At 36.3% G+C, this 17,999-nt stretch overlaps 1 protein-coding gene across 2 annotated transcripts in view; it reads right to left on the bottom strand.

Moving 5' to 3' along the window:
• Positions 1–6,516: 6,516 nt before the first annotated feature.
• Positions 6,517–17,999, bottom strand: part of FSIP1 (fibrous sheath interacting protein 1) — a 76,981-nt gene continuing 65,498 nt past the window's right edge. The window contains exons 12-13 of one of the 2 annotated variants that reach the window (XM_063289969.1): positions 10,376–10,871; positions 6,517–7,162 (exon numbers count right to left, since the gene is read on the bottom strand). In XM_063289969.1, the coding sequence (XP_063146039.1) occupies positions 7,128–7,162; positions 10,376–10,871 (531 nt within the window). In that variant the 3' untranslated portion in view covers positions 6,517–7,127. Of the gene's footprint in view, positions 7,163–10,346; positions 10,872–17,999 lie in introns of those variants that run through there. The other variant, XM_063289970.1, reaches the window with a different exon arrangement.

The raw sequence follows: 17,999 nt of genomic DNA, 5'->3' as shown, positions 1-17,999 counted from the left end.
GAGTATACAGCCCTGCCGTACTCCTTTCCCAATCTTAAACCAGTCCGTTGTTCCGTGGTCTGTTCTTACTGTTGCTACTTGGTCATTATACAGATTCTTCAGGAGGCATACGAGATGACTTGGTATCCCCATACCGCTAAGAACTTGCCACAATTTGTTATGGTTCACACAGTCAAAGGCTTTAGAATAGTCAATAAAACAGAAATAGATGTTTTTTCTGAAACTCCCTGGCTTTTTCCATTATCCAGCGGATATTGGCAATTTGGTCCCGAGTTCCTCTGCCTTTTCTAAACCTAGCTTGTACATCTGGCAATTCTCGCTCCATAAATTGCTGAAGTCTACCTTGCAGGGTCTTGAGCATTACCTTACTGGCATGTGAAATGAGTGCCACTGTTCAATAGTTTGAACATTCTTTAGTGTTTCCCTTTTTTGGTATGGGGATATAAGTGGATTTTTTCCAATCTGATGGCCATTCTTGTGTTTTCCAAATTTGCTGGCATATAGCATGCATTACCTTGACAGCATCATCTTGCAAGATTTTGAACAGTTCAGCTGGGATGCCGTCGTCTCCTGCTGCCTTGTCATTAGCAATGCTTTTTAAGGCCCATTCAACCTCACTCTTCAGGATGTCTGGCTCTAGTTCACTGACCACACCATCAAAGCTATCCCCGATATTGTTATCCTTCCTATACAGGTCTTCTGTATATACTTGCCACCTTTTCTTGATCTCTTCTTCTTCTGTTAGGTCCTTGCCATCTTTGTTTTTGATCATACCTGTCATGAGTAAGGATGGCGAGCAGGGGGCTCCCATCCAGACTGTCAAGCGCATGCGTAGCACTGAGGAATTGGTCAGCCATTCAAAGAGACACAGATCGGGACCGCCTTAACCCTTGGGGTTTATATGTCTGGGTTTTCCCACGCTTCTTCAGTTTGTTAGGATTCCTGTTAAGTACTAGCAATAAATATTAGAGACCAGTTCCTTGTCTCAGTGTGTTTCCTGGCTGTTAGGACAATACCCATTTTTGCCTGGAATTTACCTCCGATGGTTCTAATTTTCTGGAAGAGGTCTCTTGTCCTTCCTATTCTATTGTCTTCCACTTCCATGCATTGCTTGTTTAAAAATAATTCCTTATCTCTTCTGGCTAACCTCTGGAATTTTGCATTTAATTGGGCATATCTCCCTCTATCACTGTTGCCTTTTACTTTCCTTCTTTCTTGGGCTACTTCTAGTGTCTCAGCAGACAGCCATTTTGCCTTCTTGGTTTTCTCTTTCTTTGGGATGTATTTTGTTGCCACCTCCTGAACAATGTTGCGAACTTCTGTCCAGAGTTCTTCCGGGACCCTATCTACTAAGTCCAGTCCCTTAAATCGATTCTTCACCTCCACTGCATATTCCTTAGGGATATTAGTGAGCTCATATCTAGCTGATCTGTGGGTCTTCCCTAATCTCTTTAGTCTGATCCTAAATTGCGCAAGAAGAAGTTCGTGATCTAAACTACAGTCAGGTCCAGGTCTTGTTTTTACCAACTGTATAGATGTCCGCCACCTTTGGTTGCAAAGGATGTAGTCAATCTGATTTCGGTGTTGTCCATCTGGTGAAGTCCATGTATAAAGCCGTCTCTTAAGTTGTTGGAAGAGAGTGTTTGTTATGCAGAGTGAGTTGTTTTGGCAAAATTCTATCAGCCTATGTCCTGCTTTGTTTTGTTCTCCCAGGCCATGCTTACCTGTAATTCCAGGTGTCATTTGACTGCCCACCTTAGCATTCCAGTCTCCCGTGATGAAAATAACATCTCTTTTAGGCGTGTTGACCAGTAAGTGCTGCAGATCCTCATAGAACTGCTCTACTTCAGCTTCGTCAGCATCTGTGGTTGGGGCGTATATTTGGATCACTGTGATGTTAGATGGCTTGCCCTGAATTCAAATTGAGATCATTCTATCGTTTTTTGGATTGTATCCAAGCACTGCTTTAGCCACTCTACTGTTAATTATGAAGGCTACTCCATTTCTTCTGTGGTCCTCTTGTCCGCAGTAGTAGATCTGGTGGTCATTTGATGTGAAGTGGCCCATTCCAGTCCATTTCAGTTCACTGATGCCCAAAATGTCTATCTTTAATCCTGACATCTCACCAATAACCACATCCAATTTGCCCTGGCTCATAGATCTTACATTCCAGGTTCCAATGGTGTGTTGATTCTTAGAATATCGGATTTGCCGTCCACCACCAGCACCGTCGGCCGCTAGCCGTCCTTTCGGCTTTGAGCTAGCTGTGTCATCACATCTGGGGCTAGTTGAACTCATCCTCTGTTCCTCCCCAGGAGCATTTTGACCATCTTCCGACCTAGGGGTCTCATCTTCTGATGGTATACCGACATATCTCTGGTTGTACTGATCCATTTAGTTTTTACGGCAATAATACTGAGGTGGGTTGCCATTACCTTCCCCAGGGATCGCATTTAGTCTGACCTCTCTGTCATGACCTTCCCATCTTGGGTGGCCCTTCACGGTTTAGCTCATGGCATCACTGAGGTGCTCAAGCTCCAGCACCACGACAAGGTAACGATCCTTTGCTGAAGATAGCTGGGATACCCAAACATTTTCTTCCCAAGGGCAGCTCTCAGACATTTAAAGAAGTAATATGACCAGTATAAACCAGTTTGTAAGTCAGTTATAAATTAAAATCAATATATTAATGTATTTGAATAACCATATAGTAATAATAATATCCCCTTCATGTCACAAAATTACAATTTGGTGGCAGCCATTGAAGGTGCTTCAAAAACCACACCCAAAGATTTGAGGGCCCCATGAGTCCCTGGGGCCACAAAATGTGATTTCCTCATGTGGCCCCAGTACGGCAAGGGATTGTGAGTCATAGCATTGGTAGCTGCTGCTCTGCTGAGACCATAAGCCAATCAAATCAGAATTGGAGTCCTATGTGGAATTCAGGAAAGGTTATATATGAAATGCAGAGGTTTTTCAAGAACCCAAGGGAAAGTTTTGAAATAATCTATTTATGTATTTATACCTTTTAGCAGCCTGATTTCTATCAATTAATTCCAAAGTGGGTACAATAAAACAAACCATTAAAATTAGAATAATTCAAATCATAGTGTGATAAAATGATAGCAACACATAGCAGCATAGAGTCAGAGAAAGGCCTTGATGAACAGAGGTCTTTAGTTGGTGCCAAAAGCTATAAAGATTCAGTGCCTATTGTAACTTGATAGGAAGGGTGTCAAAAATATTCTCTCAGATTGCCAAATGCCCAGGTCTGACTAGTGCAGCACATCCAAAGAAAGGCCCTGCTGTACTTTAATTGATGGGCAGGTATAAAAGTGATCTAGAGGCTGCTATAAACTGCAAGAAAGGTACGCAGACCAGAAGCATGAGTGGACTCATATTTGTTAGACGCAAAAGGTGAACTGATCATGGACTCAGTGTTCTGTTGTGACCTCTGGTATTGATGATACTAGGCAAATTGAAACATGCAATTGCAATGGCCTTATGACACATAATACACACAAGTAAAGTCTGTGCTCCTTCGCTTTACTACAAATCTTGAAAAATGCCACATGATTCAGCACAGGTATTGGGAAATCTTGAAAAAAATGGAACAAGCTTGCATTTATGGCAAAAATGGGAGTGTAATACATTTTGGAAAAGATCCTCTACAAAATGGCCTACACAGCTAGGTTAAACTCTAGGACACTGTAGCCACCTGCAAATATTGCTCATTTGTATTTGGGTCATTTTAATTTTTTTAACCATTTCTCTTTTTCTTAAAAAAAATATTCTAAGTGTCTTAACTTGCCTTGCTGTTGTATATATGTTGTATATAATGGAACAATTCCTGCCTGAATTTGATTAGACTTCTGCTGTGAAAATATACAATCAATTTTTCCATTTCTGCATATTCTCCAATTTTAGTCTCCCAATCCTGTATTAATGGCGAGGTTTCTCTTTTCCAGTGTTGTGCCAGATTGATTCTTGCTGCTATCAGCATATACTTTAATAATTCTAATGCTTTTCATTTAATCCTCTGGGATCACATCTAATAAATATATTTGTGTTTTAATTCAAATTTTATTTTCATAATTTTTGAATGTTTTGGTGTTTTTCTTTCCAGCATTTTTTGGCCTTTTTGCATAACAACCATATATAGTAAAATGTTCCTCTTTTGTCATTTCCAACATTTATTGTTGTATGATTTGTTCATCTTGCAATCACTGATGGAGATATATACCATCTGTAGAACACTTTATATCAATTTTCCCTCAAATTGCAGCTTGGTGTACATTTTATTGATTTTTTTCCATAGTTCTGCCCGTTGTTCCACTGTTATTACTTCTTTGATGTTTTCCATCCATTTTATCATAAATTTTTGTCTCTGTGTAATATTTGAGTAACAATTTGTAAATATATCCTAATAAATTATCTTGATTTTGTATGTGTTTCAACTTCTGTCATCCTTCTTTAAGATCACCTTTTATTTTTCCAGTTATTTGCAAATACATTAACCATGACAGACTCCTTCTTTCATTAAGCAATTCTTGCATCATGTTAACCATATGTGATCAGATCTTTCTTAAGGTAATTGTCCTTGAAATAAAAAGCATTTGACAGTAATCCTAGTGGTGAAATCACTGTATTTATCCTTGCTTTTAAGGAATTCCAAAATTTTAACAGACTTTCTCTTATAATATGTTCCTTCAGATTTTTGTGTCCTTTTGTTTCCTTATACCATAGATATCTGTGAAGACCACTGGCTAAACCTGCTCCTAGAAGTTAGGGGGATATATGGCTGAAGTTAAAAAAAGATGTCATACAAAGTGGTAGATTTGCAGGCAAGTGGGTGACATGCTTTTAGGGCTCCACTGGGTTAGGTCTCCTGCCTGATATATAGCATTTTGATCCTAATTTGTTATATTTATCCTTTTCATTTTCCTATTTGACTGAATCAATAAACAGGAAAAAATAGTTAACTGCTATTTTTATTTAGTTTCAAAATCATTACTTCTCCTGTGGATATTTGAGGAGAGGCTTAGTATCAAACCCAGATCAAAAGAAGAACTTACGTACCTCAGATGATATGAAAATGACTTGATGTACTTTTTAGCTGACCGGAATGGGTAGAGGAAGGCACATATATGGTTCAATATTTTTAAATTTACTGTTTTAAACAGAACAGGGGGCAGCACCTTGCTGACCATGCAAGTTGAGACTAGCCTGGTTAATACAGGGAACTCTGTAGGCTGTAGGCTTGATGATCAAGACAAAGGCATGTTTGCCTCAAAAGGCAATATTAAAATATTTTAAATAACTTAATAAATACTTTATAATGATATATGGTTGATTTGCAAGTTGGATTCTTTCAGAAGTTTAATTCTGACCCTAAAATTGAGAAAACAGGAACCTGAACTGTGAGCCTGGTCAATAGGAAAAGGCTGAATTGTGGAATACTTGTGGTTAAGGACAGAACATCTGGTGTTTATGAGTAATACCTTGCATACATTGCTAAACAATGTAAAGCTGTCTTAGCTAATAAGATGATGTTTCATCAGACTAATGTCAGAATACAGTGATGTGCATCTAATTTATTTCTGCTTCCTTAGAACTTTGCAAAAATAGTTATAATAAAAGAAAGATCTATGCTGCATACCATCTTACTCTAACTATAGAGAATGTAAAATACCATTTATAAAATATAAAGATGGACATGACTGAATGGATTCAAAATGTCAGCCACTGCATTTTCAGGATCAGTCCAAGTACTATGCTTTGCAAGAACTGCCATAGAAGTGAACATCAAATTGCTAAGCCCTTCCTCCATGTTGCCCTGACCAGGACAGAGAGACACTTAATTGTGGTAGCCCATCATGAACAATTGTACTAATTTAGTTGAATAATAGTCAACTTTCTTTCATTATTTGAGTGAACGTTATTTTCCCCATTACTGCCATTAAAATAGTAATATACAGCAGCATCCTAGGATAGTCTATTGCTAAACTGACTGCTATAAATCTATTTCCACAAATGAAACAAGTCAAGTATGTTTCTGCTCCTTGATTTCATACTCAATAGCCATGTACTCTACTCCTATCTGCCAAACTCTGTGTTCTTAGGACATTTGCTACCAGCAAATTTAAACCTGCTTTCTTTCCCCTTAGAGTTATATTTGAGTTTGATGCATGTGTTATTAGCTCTTGCACCCAGTCTCTCCCCTATGGGTATGCTTCTTATGCCAATCTGGTTTGTTAAGCAGAGTGACTGAGACCCCTCAAGTACTTCAATGCATTTTCAAAACAAAGCTGAAAAATCACACTAATTTTTAGAATCAAAAGTTTCACACAAGTTGATATCCACAAAAGAACACAAATAAAAGGAAATGTCAACCCATCTGTGTGAGGCAACCATAATCTGCTTGTACTTTATTGACATTGGATATGTCCACTTGTCACAGATTGTCTTTAAAAAGATAGTTTGTTAATGGATAGATCATCACATGATGGATCTCAGACATCCAAATGTAGAGAAACAGATTAACAAGTGCCGATAGTTTTTGTATGTTACCCACATCAGTTTTTGCACATTTGTTTCATTTATGCTTTCAAAAATCCAGAATGCTTGCCATTTGAATGCTTCAGATAATCGCCCACCTCCCAAAATGTTTATTCAAGTGATACTTATGTCTACAGACTGCTTCACATTCAGGAGAAATGTCCAAAAACATATGACTTTATATGCATTGGATTCCATATGAGCCATTAATATGAGGGCATAATGCATATAAGCAGCTTACAAAATACTTCTATTAATATTTAAATATACCTTATTCTAAGGAAAGTCTGTATTACTGTTATTTACATAAATTTGCTGCACAATATACATATTGATATAACAGGAGTATATATGTGCAGACCGAGGAATTTAACACTTCTAGATTTGCAAAACATTAGCATGTGCATAAGTCATCCCCAGAGAGCAGTCAATCAGAAGATATTTATTTAGAAGTCCCATTACAACATGAAAATAAGACAAAAACATTAATTATGAGACAATTTTTCCTGAAATAATACACAAGAATTAATGAAATAGTTTTTACCAATGTTGTTTAGGTTGGTAGCACATTACTCTTCATTAACATCTTCATCTTTCAGTTCATCTGCACAGAAATAAAACCATTCCTGGATTATTTAAAGGTCTTCAGTATTCAACTTTAAAATATAAATTTTGAATTTTGTTGCCCACAAGAATTCTTATCATAACCACCTTAGTATTGTGTTAGGCTGCACAGTTCATTAACCACTCATTTTTATGATCTATGTAGAATTTTATATACAGTATGTATGTATATTTGTACATATGCTGGTCAAAGACCGTAAAAATGTTTACCTATCTACCTTCTTTAACCTCTGCCAGTCAGTACTGGCATTAGTAGGATCATACCTTTCCATATGAACTCTATGGAATATTGGAGGGGCCAGAAGTACTTTGACAAATTCCACAGATTATACAGCAATGACTTCCATTCTTAATCTTTTTCCCAGAGAGATTAATTACAAACCTGTTCTCACGCAATACATTATTCCACTTGTTATCATTTAAAACAGGGGTATTTAAGGGCCATTATGCAGCATGTTGGCGGCCACACTCCAAAAAGTATGCAAGACCCAGACAAAAATATTTAATTGTATTTAATTCAGCGAAAGCTAAAAACTCTCAAGAGACCCTAACAAATATGAGCAAGAGGAAAAATTCTTATTTCTTCAAATAGATTCACTTTATTTTATCAGAACATATAAGATCAAAATGGATTCAGATTGTACTCCAGCCAGAAAAAGGATGAAAGGTGACTTTTCCAGACTTTTCTCCTGTACTACATAAGACTTTCCTTGTGCTCTCAGCACTGATATTCCCTGAAGGAAAGTTTTAAAGGATCCAAGCAGCTCTAGAGGAAGAGGGAAATTATTTAAAATCAATCTCCTCCACAAGATCTAAATTCAAGAATAGAAAGAATGAGTCTTGCTGTTCACAGGTAGAATTTGGATTTGAGCCATAGATTTGAATACCATAGAAATAGTTAGAAAGACCACTTTTTACATTTTATCTACATTCAGGTTCCACAGAATAACTTCAAAAGGTTGAATAATATATATCAATTTTAGAATTATAGAATAGATAACAGGCAGTTCTTTTAAAAAAAAAAAAACAACTGCCCAACCCTTCTTCCTTAAAAAAGAATTAGAAAAGAACATTGCATCTCAGTATTTTTTTTTTAAAAAATGCTTGAAAAGACAGCTCCATGCAACAAATTTCTATTTTTTGGTACAGCACAGCAATGCCCCCTAAAGTATGCATTGAGTTTACCACAAGGTGATATATCTGAATAGATAGAATTCATCTTTTGTTTCTCCAAAATGTCTCTACCATATAATCCTTTTATGAGGGTGGTGAAAATCAATTAGTGCCATTCAGTCACAGGGTTAGTAGGAAGGTGAGTTCAGCCACCAGATAATTTTCTGATTTGTTGGCTGGACCCATGACAACAAGCTTAGTAAAGGTAAAGGTTTCCCTTGACGTAAAGTCCAGTCGAATCCGACTCTAGGGGGCGGTGCTCATCTCCGTTTCTAAGCCTTGGAGCCGGCGTTGTCATAGACACTTCCGGGTCATGTGGCCAGCATGACGACTCGGAACGCCGTTACCTTCCCGCCGAAGCGGTACCTATTGATCTACTCACATTTGCATGTTTTCGAACTGCTAGGTGAGCAGGAGCTGGGATTAACAATGGGAGCTCACCCCGCCGTGCGGTTTCGAACCGCCGACCTTCCAATCAACAGCTCAGCGGTTTAACCCGCAGCGCCACCGCGGCCCGACAACAAGCTTACACAGTTATTTTTTCTCTACAGTTGTCAAATCAGATATGTTGGAAAAATAGATTGTTGTTTAACATATCCAAGAAAATGGACAAACCCAGAAGCACCACCTAACTGTGAACATTTTATATCAGAGGATTATAATCCAGAGTTCCTCAATCTTGGCAACTCTAAGCTGTGCAGACTTCAACTCCCAGAATTCTGGGAGTTGAAGTCTGCACAGCTTAGAGTTGCCAAGGTTGAGGAACCCTGCTATAATCCTATCCAAAGAAGCTAAACACCTGCTTCAGAAACATTAATACTATGGATTGATTGGAATAAGTTTCCTTTTGTTCACATTATGTTCTTCAGAATTATTTCCAGGTTACAATTTAAACCACCTCTTCAGGATCAGGACACAGACATAAGCAATGAAAGCTTAGCTTAAATCTCTTCACTGAGAAGTTTCATTTATATAGTAAGGAGTATTTAGGACTTGATAGAATACACCAGAGGTCAAGGAATGAAGCAACAACTTCTGAGCATTGTTTTCTGATATTGATCTTCTGAAGTAACAAAGGTCACCATAAAGCAATATACCTTAAGCCCATATAAGGTAGGTAACCCAAAAGGATACATGAGTATGGTAATAAAAGGCAATAAAAGAGACACCTACTCTTTAGCTACAGGACTAACCATTTTCCTGGATAACTAAGATATTTATCATCAGATAAGTAGGTCTGAAATTGGTATAAATTAGAAGGTTGCTGAGGAGCATATAGACCTTATTTGATAAAGTTGTCAAGTCACTCAAATTGTGAGGAAACAAAGACTAATTGAATCTTCCAATTAATGCAGTGATGCAGATGAGAAGTTTGTATCTGAAGAGAAAAATGAAAAGCTCAGTGGTATGCTTAGAAGACTGCCATGGAAAAAGAGGTATAGCTAGTATTCCTATGTAGATTGAAATTTAAGAACTCCATGCATCATAGCAGTATTGTTGTGGTTATATAATTAAGAAAGATTGCTAGACAATTCTGATTTGTAACAGAAAATATGTCTATCAAGATACTATTACTAGGTAAGGTTAACAGTTATGTATAGTGCTCTCTTTTTCTATGATTTAGAACTTTTTTTTATATTAAAAATGTGTTCAGCTGACATTTTTGGAATCTTTTGTGCAATTTATCAATATAAAGAAGGAACATGCTTGCCTATTATTAAAAAAAAACCATATGCCTATCCCACCTTACCACTAACTGACAAAATCAATCATTATTTTTACTACTTTTTAAAACAGAACTAATCTCACTGCTATTTATGTCAGTTAAAGAATGTCAGAAAACATTTTGAAATGTTCTGCTGTTCCTGGAATCATTTTGAGGTTTATGAAAGGGCTTTTTCACCCCACCAACATAATCATCAAACGTTGGGGCATATGTTTGGTGGGAGCCTGCTTGACTTGGTTGGACTTTAAAAATCATAATCCAAAGCTTATTCTAAAGGTTTATTAACAGCCTCACCTCCTCTGGTTTTCAGTGGCATGCTAGGAATGTTGGCATTGTTCATGCTGACACAATAAAAAGGTTCATCAAGAAAAGGAGTTTTTTTCGTCTTGTCTGTACTGAGAACTATTGACATGAAGTAGTCTTCAGAGCTACTAACAGTATGTGCTGCCTCCTCTTGGTCGTCTTGATTTTCATTTCCCCTTTTCCCCGACATGGGAAATTCAAGAAATGTCTTGCTGGGATTACAGCAGGAGACTACATTTTCCTTTGAAAATATATCTTTATCCTCATCTCCAAGCATTTCCTGATTTGCTGGTAGTTGAACTTCATCTAACAGTTCATTCCTAGAGTCTGGCATACTGTCTTCAAAGATGTCACAACAAGGACTCATCCTCTCAAGAGAATTTTCCTGACATTTTGTCAGATCAAGCCTGCATCCTCTTGTGCTTTGCATACAATCTTCCAGAAGGGCATTAAGTTGCTCTTCTGAGAGGCAAGGAAGTACATCTGGCTGTGAAAATAAGGGAAAAGTTCTCCCCATCAAAATGAAACTATAAATAATCTCATCATAAAACAGCAAAAGATAGCACAGAAAAATAATGGTAGCATTGATCTCTGATGCCAAAGGTCATAAATTAATATGTGAAAGAAATAAAAATGGCCAGATAATGATTCAAGACATTTTCAGTCTGAACTGTTATTAGAAATATATTTGTCACCTTTGGATTTTTTAACAAACAAAGCATACACAAACTTGCTAGAGCAATGAAATGAAGTGCTCCTGAGAGACAACACCTCACAAGATATCCTACTGATAACGTGAGATCCCATTATTAAAAACTTAACTATTTTTTTCACTGAACTGATAAGAGGCTATCAATGTAATTCAAATGAATACTACCTTAAAACTAATATATATTTTAAGAAGGATTCAAATATTAATTCCTAATAGCTATTTTACACAAATTACTGAGAAAATGTTCATGGCAGGCCAAAATCCCTCAAATAACTTTGCTCAAATTTAGACTGCTTTATGATAGTGGCTTTAATCTACCAGATTTTCAACTGTACCATTGAGTGTTCATTCTAAAACCTGTATTTCTATGGAATGAGACCTTTTCTGGATATTATCCTCCAATTACTCTCTAACTGGATCCAGCATGTGATCTCTTTGAAAGTTTGAGCATCAAGGTATAGGAAAGAAGGATTTTCTTTTCCAGCCATAAAAGCTGCTAGACATATTAGTTATTAATAGGCAAGCAGCTTGGACTCAAAATCACATGGGAAATTGAAGCTGTGGTATAATCCAAATGTGAAGATAGCAGCGAAGATGTTTTATTGGAAAGCCTGGGCCAAACAAGGGAAAAATACTTTAAATCGGTTGATTTATAATGGTTATTTTAAAAACTTAGAGAAATTAGGTCCTTCCTATAAAGTACCTATAGCCCCTGCTTGGCAACCTATATAAATGAAAATGAATGCATAAGATAGTACGGGCTGGATCCCTTGGCAGCTTTCCTTAGGGTATCTAGTGCTGGAAGTAAAACTCTTTTCAATTTTACTTGGGATTAAAGATATAAGGTGAAAGTTAGCATTAATTATATAACAGAAGTATAAAATGAGTTGGAATATCCAATCTTGGAAAATCAATGGATCCAGGTCTGAAAAAATGAAAAACATACTCCTTATGATTTAAGAATGAAGTTAATTCATCAGAAAATATTGTTCTTGTTTATTCCTACAAGGTATACATAGCTGATTTTGTACATGGTAAGAACTGCTGGGATTCTTTGTTTCTCATTGGAAATTATGAACAATCCCTTCCAAAGAAGAATGGCAAATTAAGTTATGGAAACATGCATTCATGTCAAAGCTTACCTCATATTTGAAAAACATACGTGATCTAGAATTTAACTCAATATGGAAACCATTTTTTTATTACGATCTTATAAATGGGTTTGTACCACATGTGAAGTTTGAGTTTTTCTAACATAATATTCATCTTTTTAATAATCTGTTAAACTTGCAAAAATTTCTGGATTAATCAGAAATTATTCTAATTCTTTTATCTCATTTTGCAATTTATAATTTAAGTAATATTGGTCACAGTTGTTAATTATTGTACAGACACCTAATTCTAACAATACTGAACTTTAATACCAGCTTAAACCTTCAAATTGACATATAAGACATTTTAATATGCAAATTTAAATTATTATTTCAAAATTTTATAGCAAACTTATAATGTAAAAATCTCCTTTTTTTGCTTTCCCCTCTTTTTTCCCTTTTTATTCTTCTCTTACCTTTTTTGAATGCATCTGAAAAATTAATGAACTATAAATTACAACAATAATTAAAAAAGAAAATATTCCATATTTATTGTTTCACACTATTGAACCCCTCAAGGAATTATTTAAAAAGATACCAGATTTTCTATTTTGGTGATATAAGAAATTTGACGGCTGTTTAACTGGTATGATTTGCTCTTGTCCAGCAAGAGCTCTGTTTTGGTTTCACATTTACAGTATATATTAATACAATTTTGGATAGAACTATAATAGTTAAAAATGTAAACATGATGTTAAATTATAATCCTAAAAGATGGAATTTGTCATTTTATGTAGCATTTGGCTCTATCAAATGTGGTACTCTTACAAATGTAAGAGGATAATCTTACATAAATAGAAAGAAACTTATCTTCCTGATCTTAAGGAATAAATTCCAGATATGTTTGTTGTGTGAAAGGTGAAAGGTCCCCTGTGCAAGCACCAAGTCATGTCTGACCCTTTGGAGGGATGCTGCTTTTGCGACATTTTCTTGGCAGACTATAGCAGGGTGGTTTGCCATTGCCTTCCCCAGACGTCAGCTTCCCCAGAAAACTGGGTACTCATTTTACCAACCTCGGAAGGATGGAAGGCTGAGTCGACCTGAGCCGGCTACCCGAGAATCCAGCTTCCGCTGGGATCAAACTCAGGTCGTGGGGAGAGTTTTGGCTGCAATACTGCCGCCTACCACTGTGCCACACGAGGCTATTACCTATTTTTAAATATCTTTACAGTCCAAAAACTAGAAAGTGGAGTAACGTGTTTCTACGTGGTCTAGATTTTGTGACGAGATTGACTGAATAAATAAGTGACAAGGACTGAATAAATCCCAAATTGATATTATATGGATTTTTTATATATTAACCTATTTTCTTTTCCTGTTCAGTTTATTTTAATCACTATGTAGATTGTATCATACTGAATAATCAGTAGTACATTTTGTTGTGGTTTGTTATATCTCATCAATAATTCAAAAAAAAAAAAACCCTGACAACGGCCCACTCAGTCACATTTTATAGACTGTACAGAAACCAATATAGAACAGTACATCTGTAAACTATAAAAATATCAGACCAGGGTACCTAACCACATAAAGAAATCAGGAAACTATTATCACTTAAGTAGAGACTAGTACAACTAGTTTCAATAACTGTATATTTTTAGAAAATTGCATGTCTGCCCATTACTATGTTTTTAAAGTTTCTTCATATACTTCTGAAAGATTCCTTTTGTATGATCTCCAAAGATCCTTAGTTAGTAATAGGTAAATACAGCTTTGGATCCAGACAACATGTATGTAACAGGACTGTGAGGCCCTGTTTTTCAAACACATGCTAATCTGGACCCAATCCATTGTAAAGAGGCTATATAGTGAGCAGTCTGCATGAAATGAATTTTATCAGTCTGGAGAAGTGGATCAGTTCTGTCACTCTTTCAGATGGCCACTGAAAAAAATGATCAAGGCCACCATAAATGTTTTGATTGTCCCTCTACTTAACTATATTTCTACCAACATTTTATTATTTAAAGCAGCTAACAGTCTGCTTCTAAACAAAAAAACAAAACATAGGCATAAAAATGAATGAAATTTTGTAATTAAAATATAAAAGTATATAACTAAAATATTTATATAATAAATAACATATAAATAAAACATGCTAACAGATTCAGAAGCAGCAACACTGAATCAATTAAATCAATAAAACATATAAACCAATTAAAAAGTCAATCTGTAGTATAGCAACAATGAAATGTTAGCAGATCTCCACAAATAAGCTATTCCCTCATTTAGGCACCAAACAGAAAAAGCCTTTTTTGGGATGGTCACCTGTATCATCTACAAGATTTTCCATTCATGCTCCTGAGAAATTTCATGTTCCTCTTATCTGAGCTAAAATCAGCACATTGAGTGTTTCAGAAATATAACCAATTCTCCCAATAGACCAAAATTGGATTCAATACAGCCAATCATTTTAATTCCTTGGGTTCAATGGAGATATTTATATGGATATTTAACAACAACATGCAAATTAACGGAGCTTGAAGGCTTCAGCTGTAGGGACTTGAAGCTATATAGTCATGGCTGGATAGATTTGATGAGATCTTCTAAAAGATAAAGGTGAGAAGTTAAAAGAACAAAAGGCAATATATTAAGCACTGTTTGGATGTAGTGAGACAAAAATGGTTTCAAGGATAGATTGGTACTGAGAGTTTTAGTGAATGGTATTATATGAGCTAGATTTAGCTATATTTCCCTTACCTTTCTTATTTCATGCCTTTATTTGGTTTATGATTTTTTGTTCCTTTTTTGAACTTTACATACTATTATTTATCTTGAAAGGAACGAATGTGAGGAGTTTGTAAGTATGTTCAATTATCAGCCCTTTAGGTGAATGTAAAAGAAACAGTTTTGTTGTGCAAATTCAAAATGAGTTTAGTTTTTGCATGTAATTCTCTATTGTTTTCTGTATCCAGGAACAATTGCCTATTCAGTAAATTTAACAGTAAAATAACTCTTCTAATTTTCTCTAAGGGGGTTCCTTTCTTCTCATGTTTCTTGTTGGCATCCTTATACAAACAGTTCTTGACAAGAAGTAAATCAGCTGAGACAATCAGCACATGACCTAACATTTGGATAAATAATTAGAAGATTGGGTTACATGTGTGAACCCATCTAGTTTTCTGTTTAAACACTTGGTAGTCATACTGTACATAATTATATATTAAAACTGTTAAGCCTGTAAAATACTAGCTTAGAGAAGACATTTGTGTACAGTGGAACCAAACAAAGCTCCAGCAACAGAAATCCTATCTCATTTCTTAATTTTCTCTGGTCAATGGTAAAATGCAACATCTTAATTGTATGTTATTGATGTGACTAACAGTGATGGAAAGAAAGGGCAAAATCTTGCCAAAGTCAAGCTCTTTGGGGTTCAGTGGGAGAATTAAGTGGGAAAATTCAAACCTCTCACTGAAATCACTAAGACTTGGTTTCCATGGTCCAGCTGAACTTCTGTGATTAGCAGCAAGTTTTTATTTCTTGAAGCAGGCAGAAAAAGGATGATGTGTAAGGAGACCAGGGAGAATTGGGGTGCAAAGTGTTTGCACTATTGTCATAGTAATGATGCGGGGGAAGTTATTCCTTTTCTCCAGATAAGTATCTGCCTCAGTCTACAGTACAAGCGTACTCAGTCTTCTGTTAGTAGACTAGACAGAAATTTAGCAGACATTTTCTCCATTAATGCATTTTCATGTAACAAAACACTACTGATGGTACATTATAACATGGCATGCAGTCATCAAAGCACAGAAAAAGATCACTGCAAATTTACTATTACTGAGCTGGTTTTGACATAGCATTAAGTCCTGGTTTGTTTAACTATTTTTAATAAACCACAATTGACAAAGTTTGCTTAATTTGCTATGTCATGAGCCACTATTTATAAACCGCAAGGCTAGATTCACACAATTACCTAAACCGAAAGTAAATAAATCACATTATAGTTTAGTGCACTGCATGAATCCAATCACTGCCGTTCCTTAATTTATTTCACCATCCTTGCTCTGGTCTTTTACTGCAAACTGGAAGCCCTCTGGAAAGCACAGTTACTGCTACAGTCTTTCAATATTTAAAACATTTAAATAAATATTTATTTGATAACTTTGTTGTTGTTTATTCGTTTAGTTGCTTCCGACTCTTCGTGACTTCATGGACCAGCCCACGCCAGAGCTTCCTGTCGGTTGTCAACACCCCCAGCTCCCCCAGGGACGAGTCCGTCACCTCTAGAATATCATCCATCCATCTTGCCCTTGGTCGACCCCTCTTCCTTTTGCCTTCCACTCTCCCTAGCATCAGCACCTTCTCCAGGGTATCCTGTCTTCTCATTATGTGGCCAAAGTATTTCAGTTTTGCCTTTAATATCGTTCCCTCAAGTGAGCAGTCTGGCTTTATTTCCTGGAGGATGGACTGGTTTGATCTTCTTGCAGTCCAAGGTACTCTCAGAATTTTCCTCCAACACCATAGTTCAAAAGCATCGATCTTCCTTCTCTCAGCCTTCCTTATGGTCCAGCTCTCGCAGCCATATGTTACTACGGGGAACACCATTGCTTTAACTATGCGGACCTTTGTTGTCAGTGTGAGGTCTCTGCTCTTAACTATTTTATCAAGATTTGTCATTGCTCTTCTCCCAAGGATTAAGCGTCTTCTGATTTCCTGACTGCACTCAGCATCTGCAGTAATCTTTGCACCTAGAAATACAAAGTCTTTCACTGCTTCTACATTTTCTCCCTCTATTTGCCAGTTCTCAATCAAGCTGGTTGCCATAATCGTGGTTTTTTTGAGGTTTAGCTGCAAGCCAGCTTTTGCACTTTCTTCTTTCACCTTCATCATAAGGCTCCTCAGTTCCTCATTTGATAACTAGATTAAATATATTTAAAGGTTAAATATTTAGATACGCAGATGGGTCTCTTATTCAAAATTCTTCATCTCTCATAAAAGAAGGCCACATTTAAAGAAGGATGAATATTAGCTGTGAGGTCCAGATAGAATTGTAGTAACTAATGGGCTCATTATGTTTTTCTTAATTTTTAATAGAATGCTGTTTCTACGCAGGCTACAGTTTTTACTGCAAAAATGGAGGGTGGGGGCTAGGTAAATGAAACAGCTCCTTATTCATATCCAGTCATGCTGGATGCCCACTAATGAGTCTTCCTGCCGGGCTCTCTTTATGTAGCTGGAGGCGGGCTACTAGTATGGTTCTCCTGATCCAAGATGCCATTTTCCATCTGACAGTTTTTGAGCTTAGCTACATTCCTCAGTTGTATGAGGATATAGGATAAATCCAATCTATAGGACAAGTCCTCTGCATGTGGTAGGAATGTCCATTCATAATCACCTTGTGCACAAATCCTCTTCAAAATCCAGGGTTTTTAGTTCAAAGTTTTATAGCTGTTTTCTGTGACAGCACTATAATGAGGACTGGTCATCAACAAAGGTTAAAATGTGTTACTTTTTATGGTTCTGTATATGCTCTGTATATAGATAAGAAATGCTCTGTATATAGATAAGTTTAAAATCTAACTTCAAATAGCACTCAGAGAAAGGACAGAATGTAGTTCAGTCTGCTTCTAATACAGACTTACCGAACATGTATTTCTAGAAACAAAACAAAAAAAGAGTAACAACACTCATATTTTAAAATTTGTACATCTAAAATATATTATTCAGATCTCCAAATAAAAAATACATATAAAAATGAGGGCATTAGAGAAAAGGGTGCTCCAAACTTTATATTTTGCTAAAAATAACATCAAAA

This window comes from Candoia aspera, chromosome 1 (assembly GCF_035149785.1).
Source record: "Candoia aspera isolate rCanAsp1 chromosome 1, rCanAsp1.hap2, whole genome shotgun sequence".
Taxonomy (NCBI): domain Eukaryota; kingdom Metazoa; phylum Chordata; class Lepidosauria; order Squamata; family Boidae; genus Candoia; species Candoia aspera.
The sequence above is the reverse complement of the archived record's forward strand: the minus strand, read 5'-3'. Positions and strand labels throughout refer to the sequence as shown.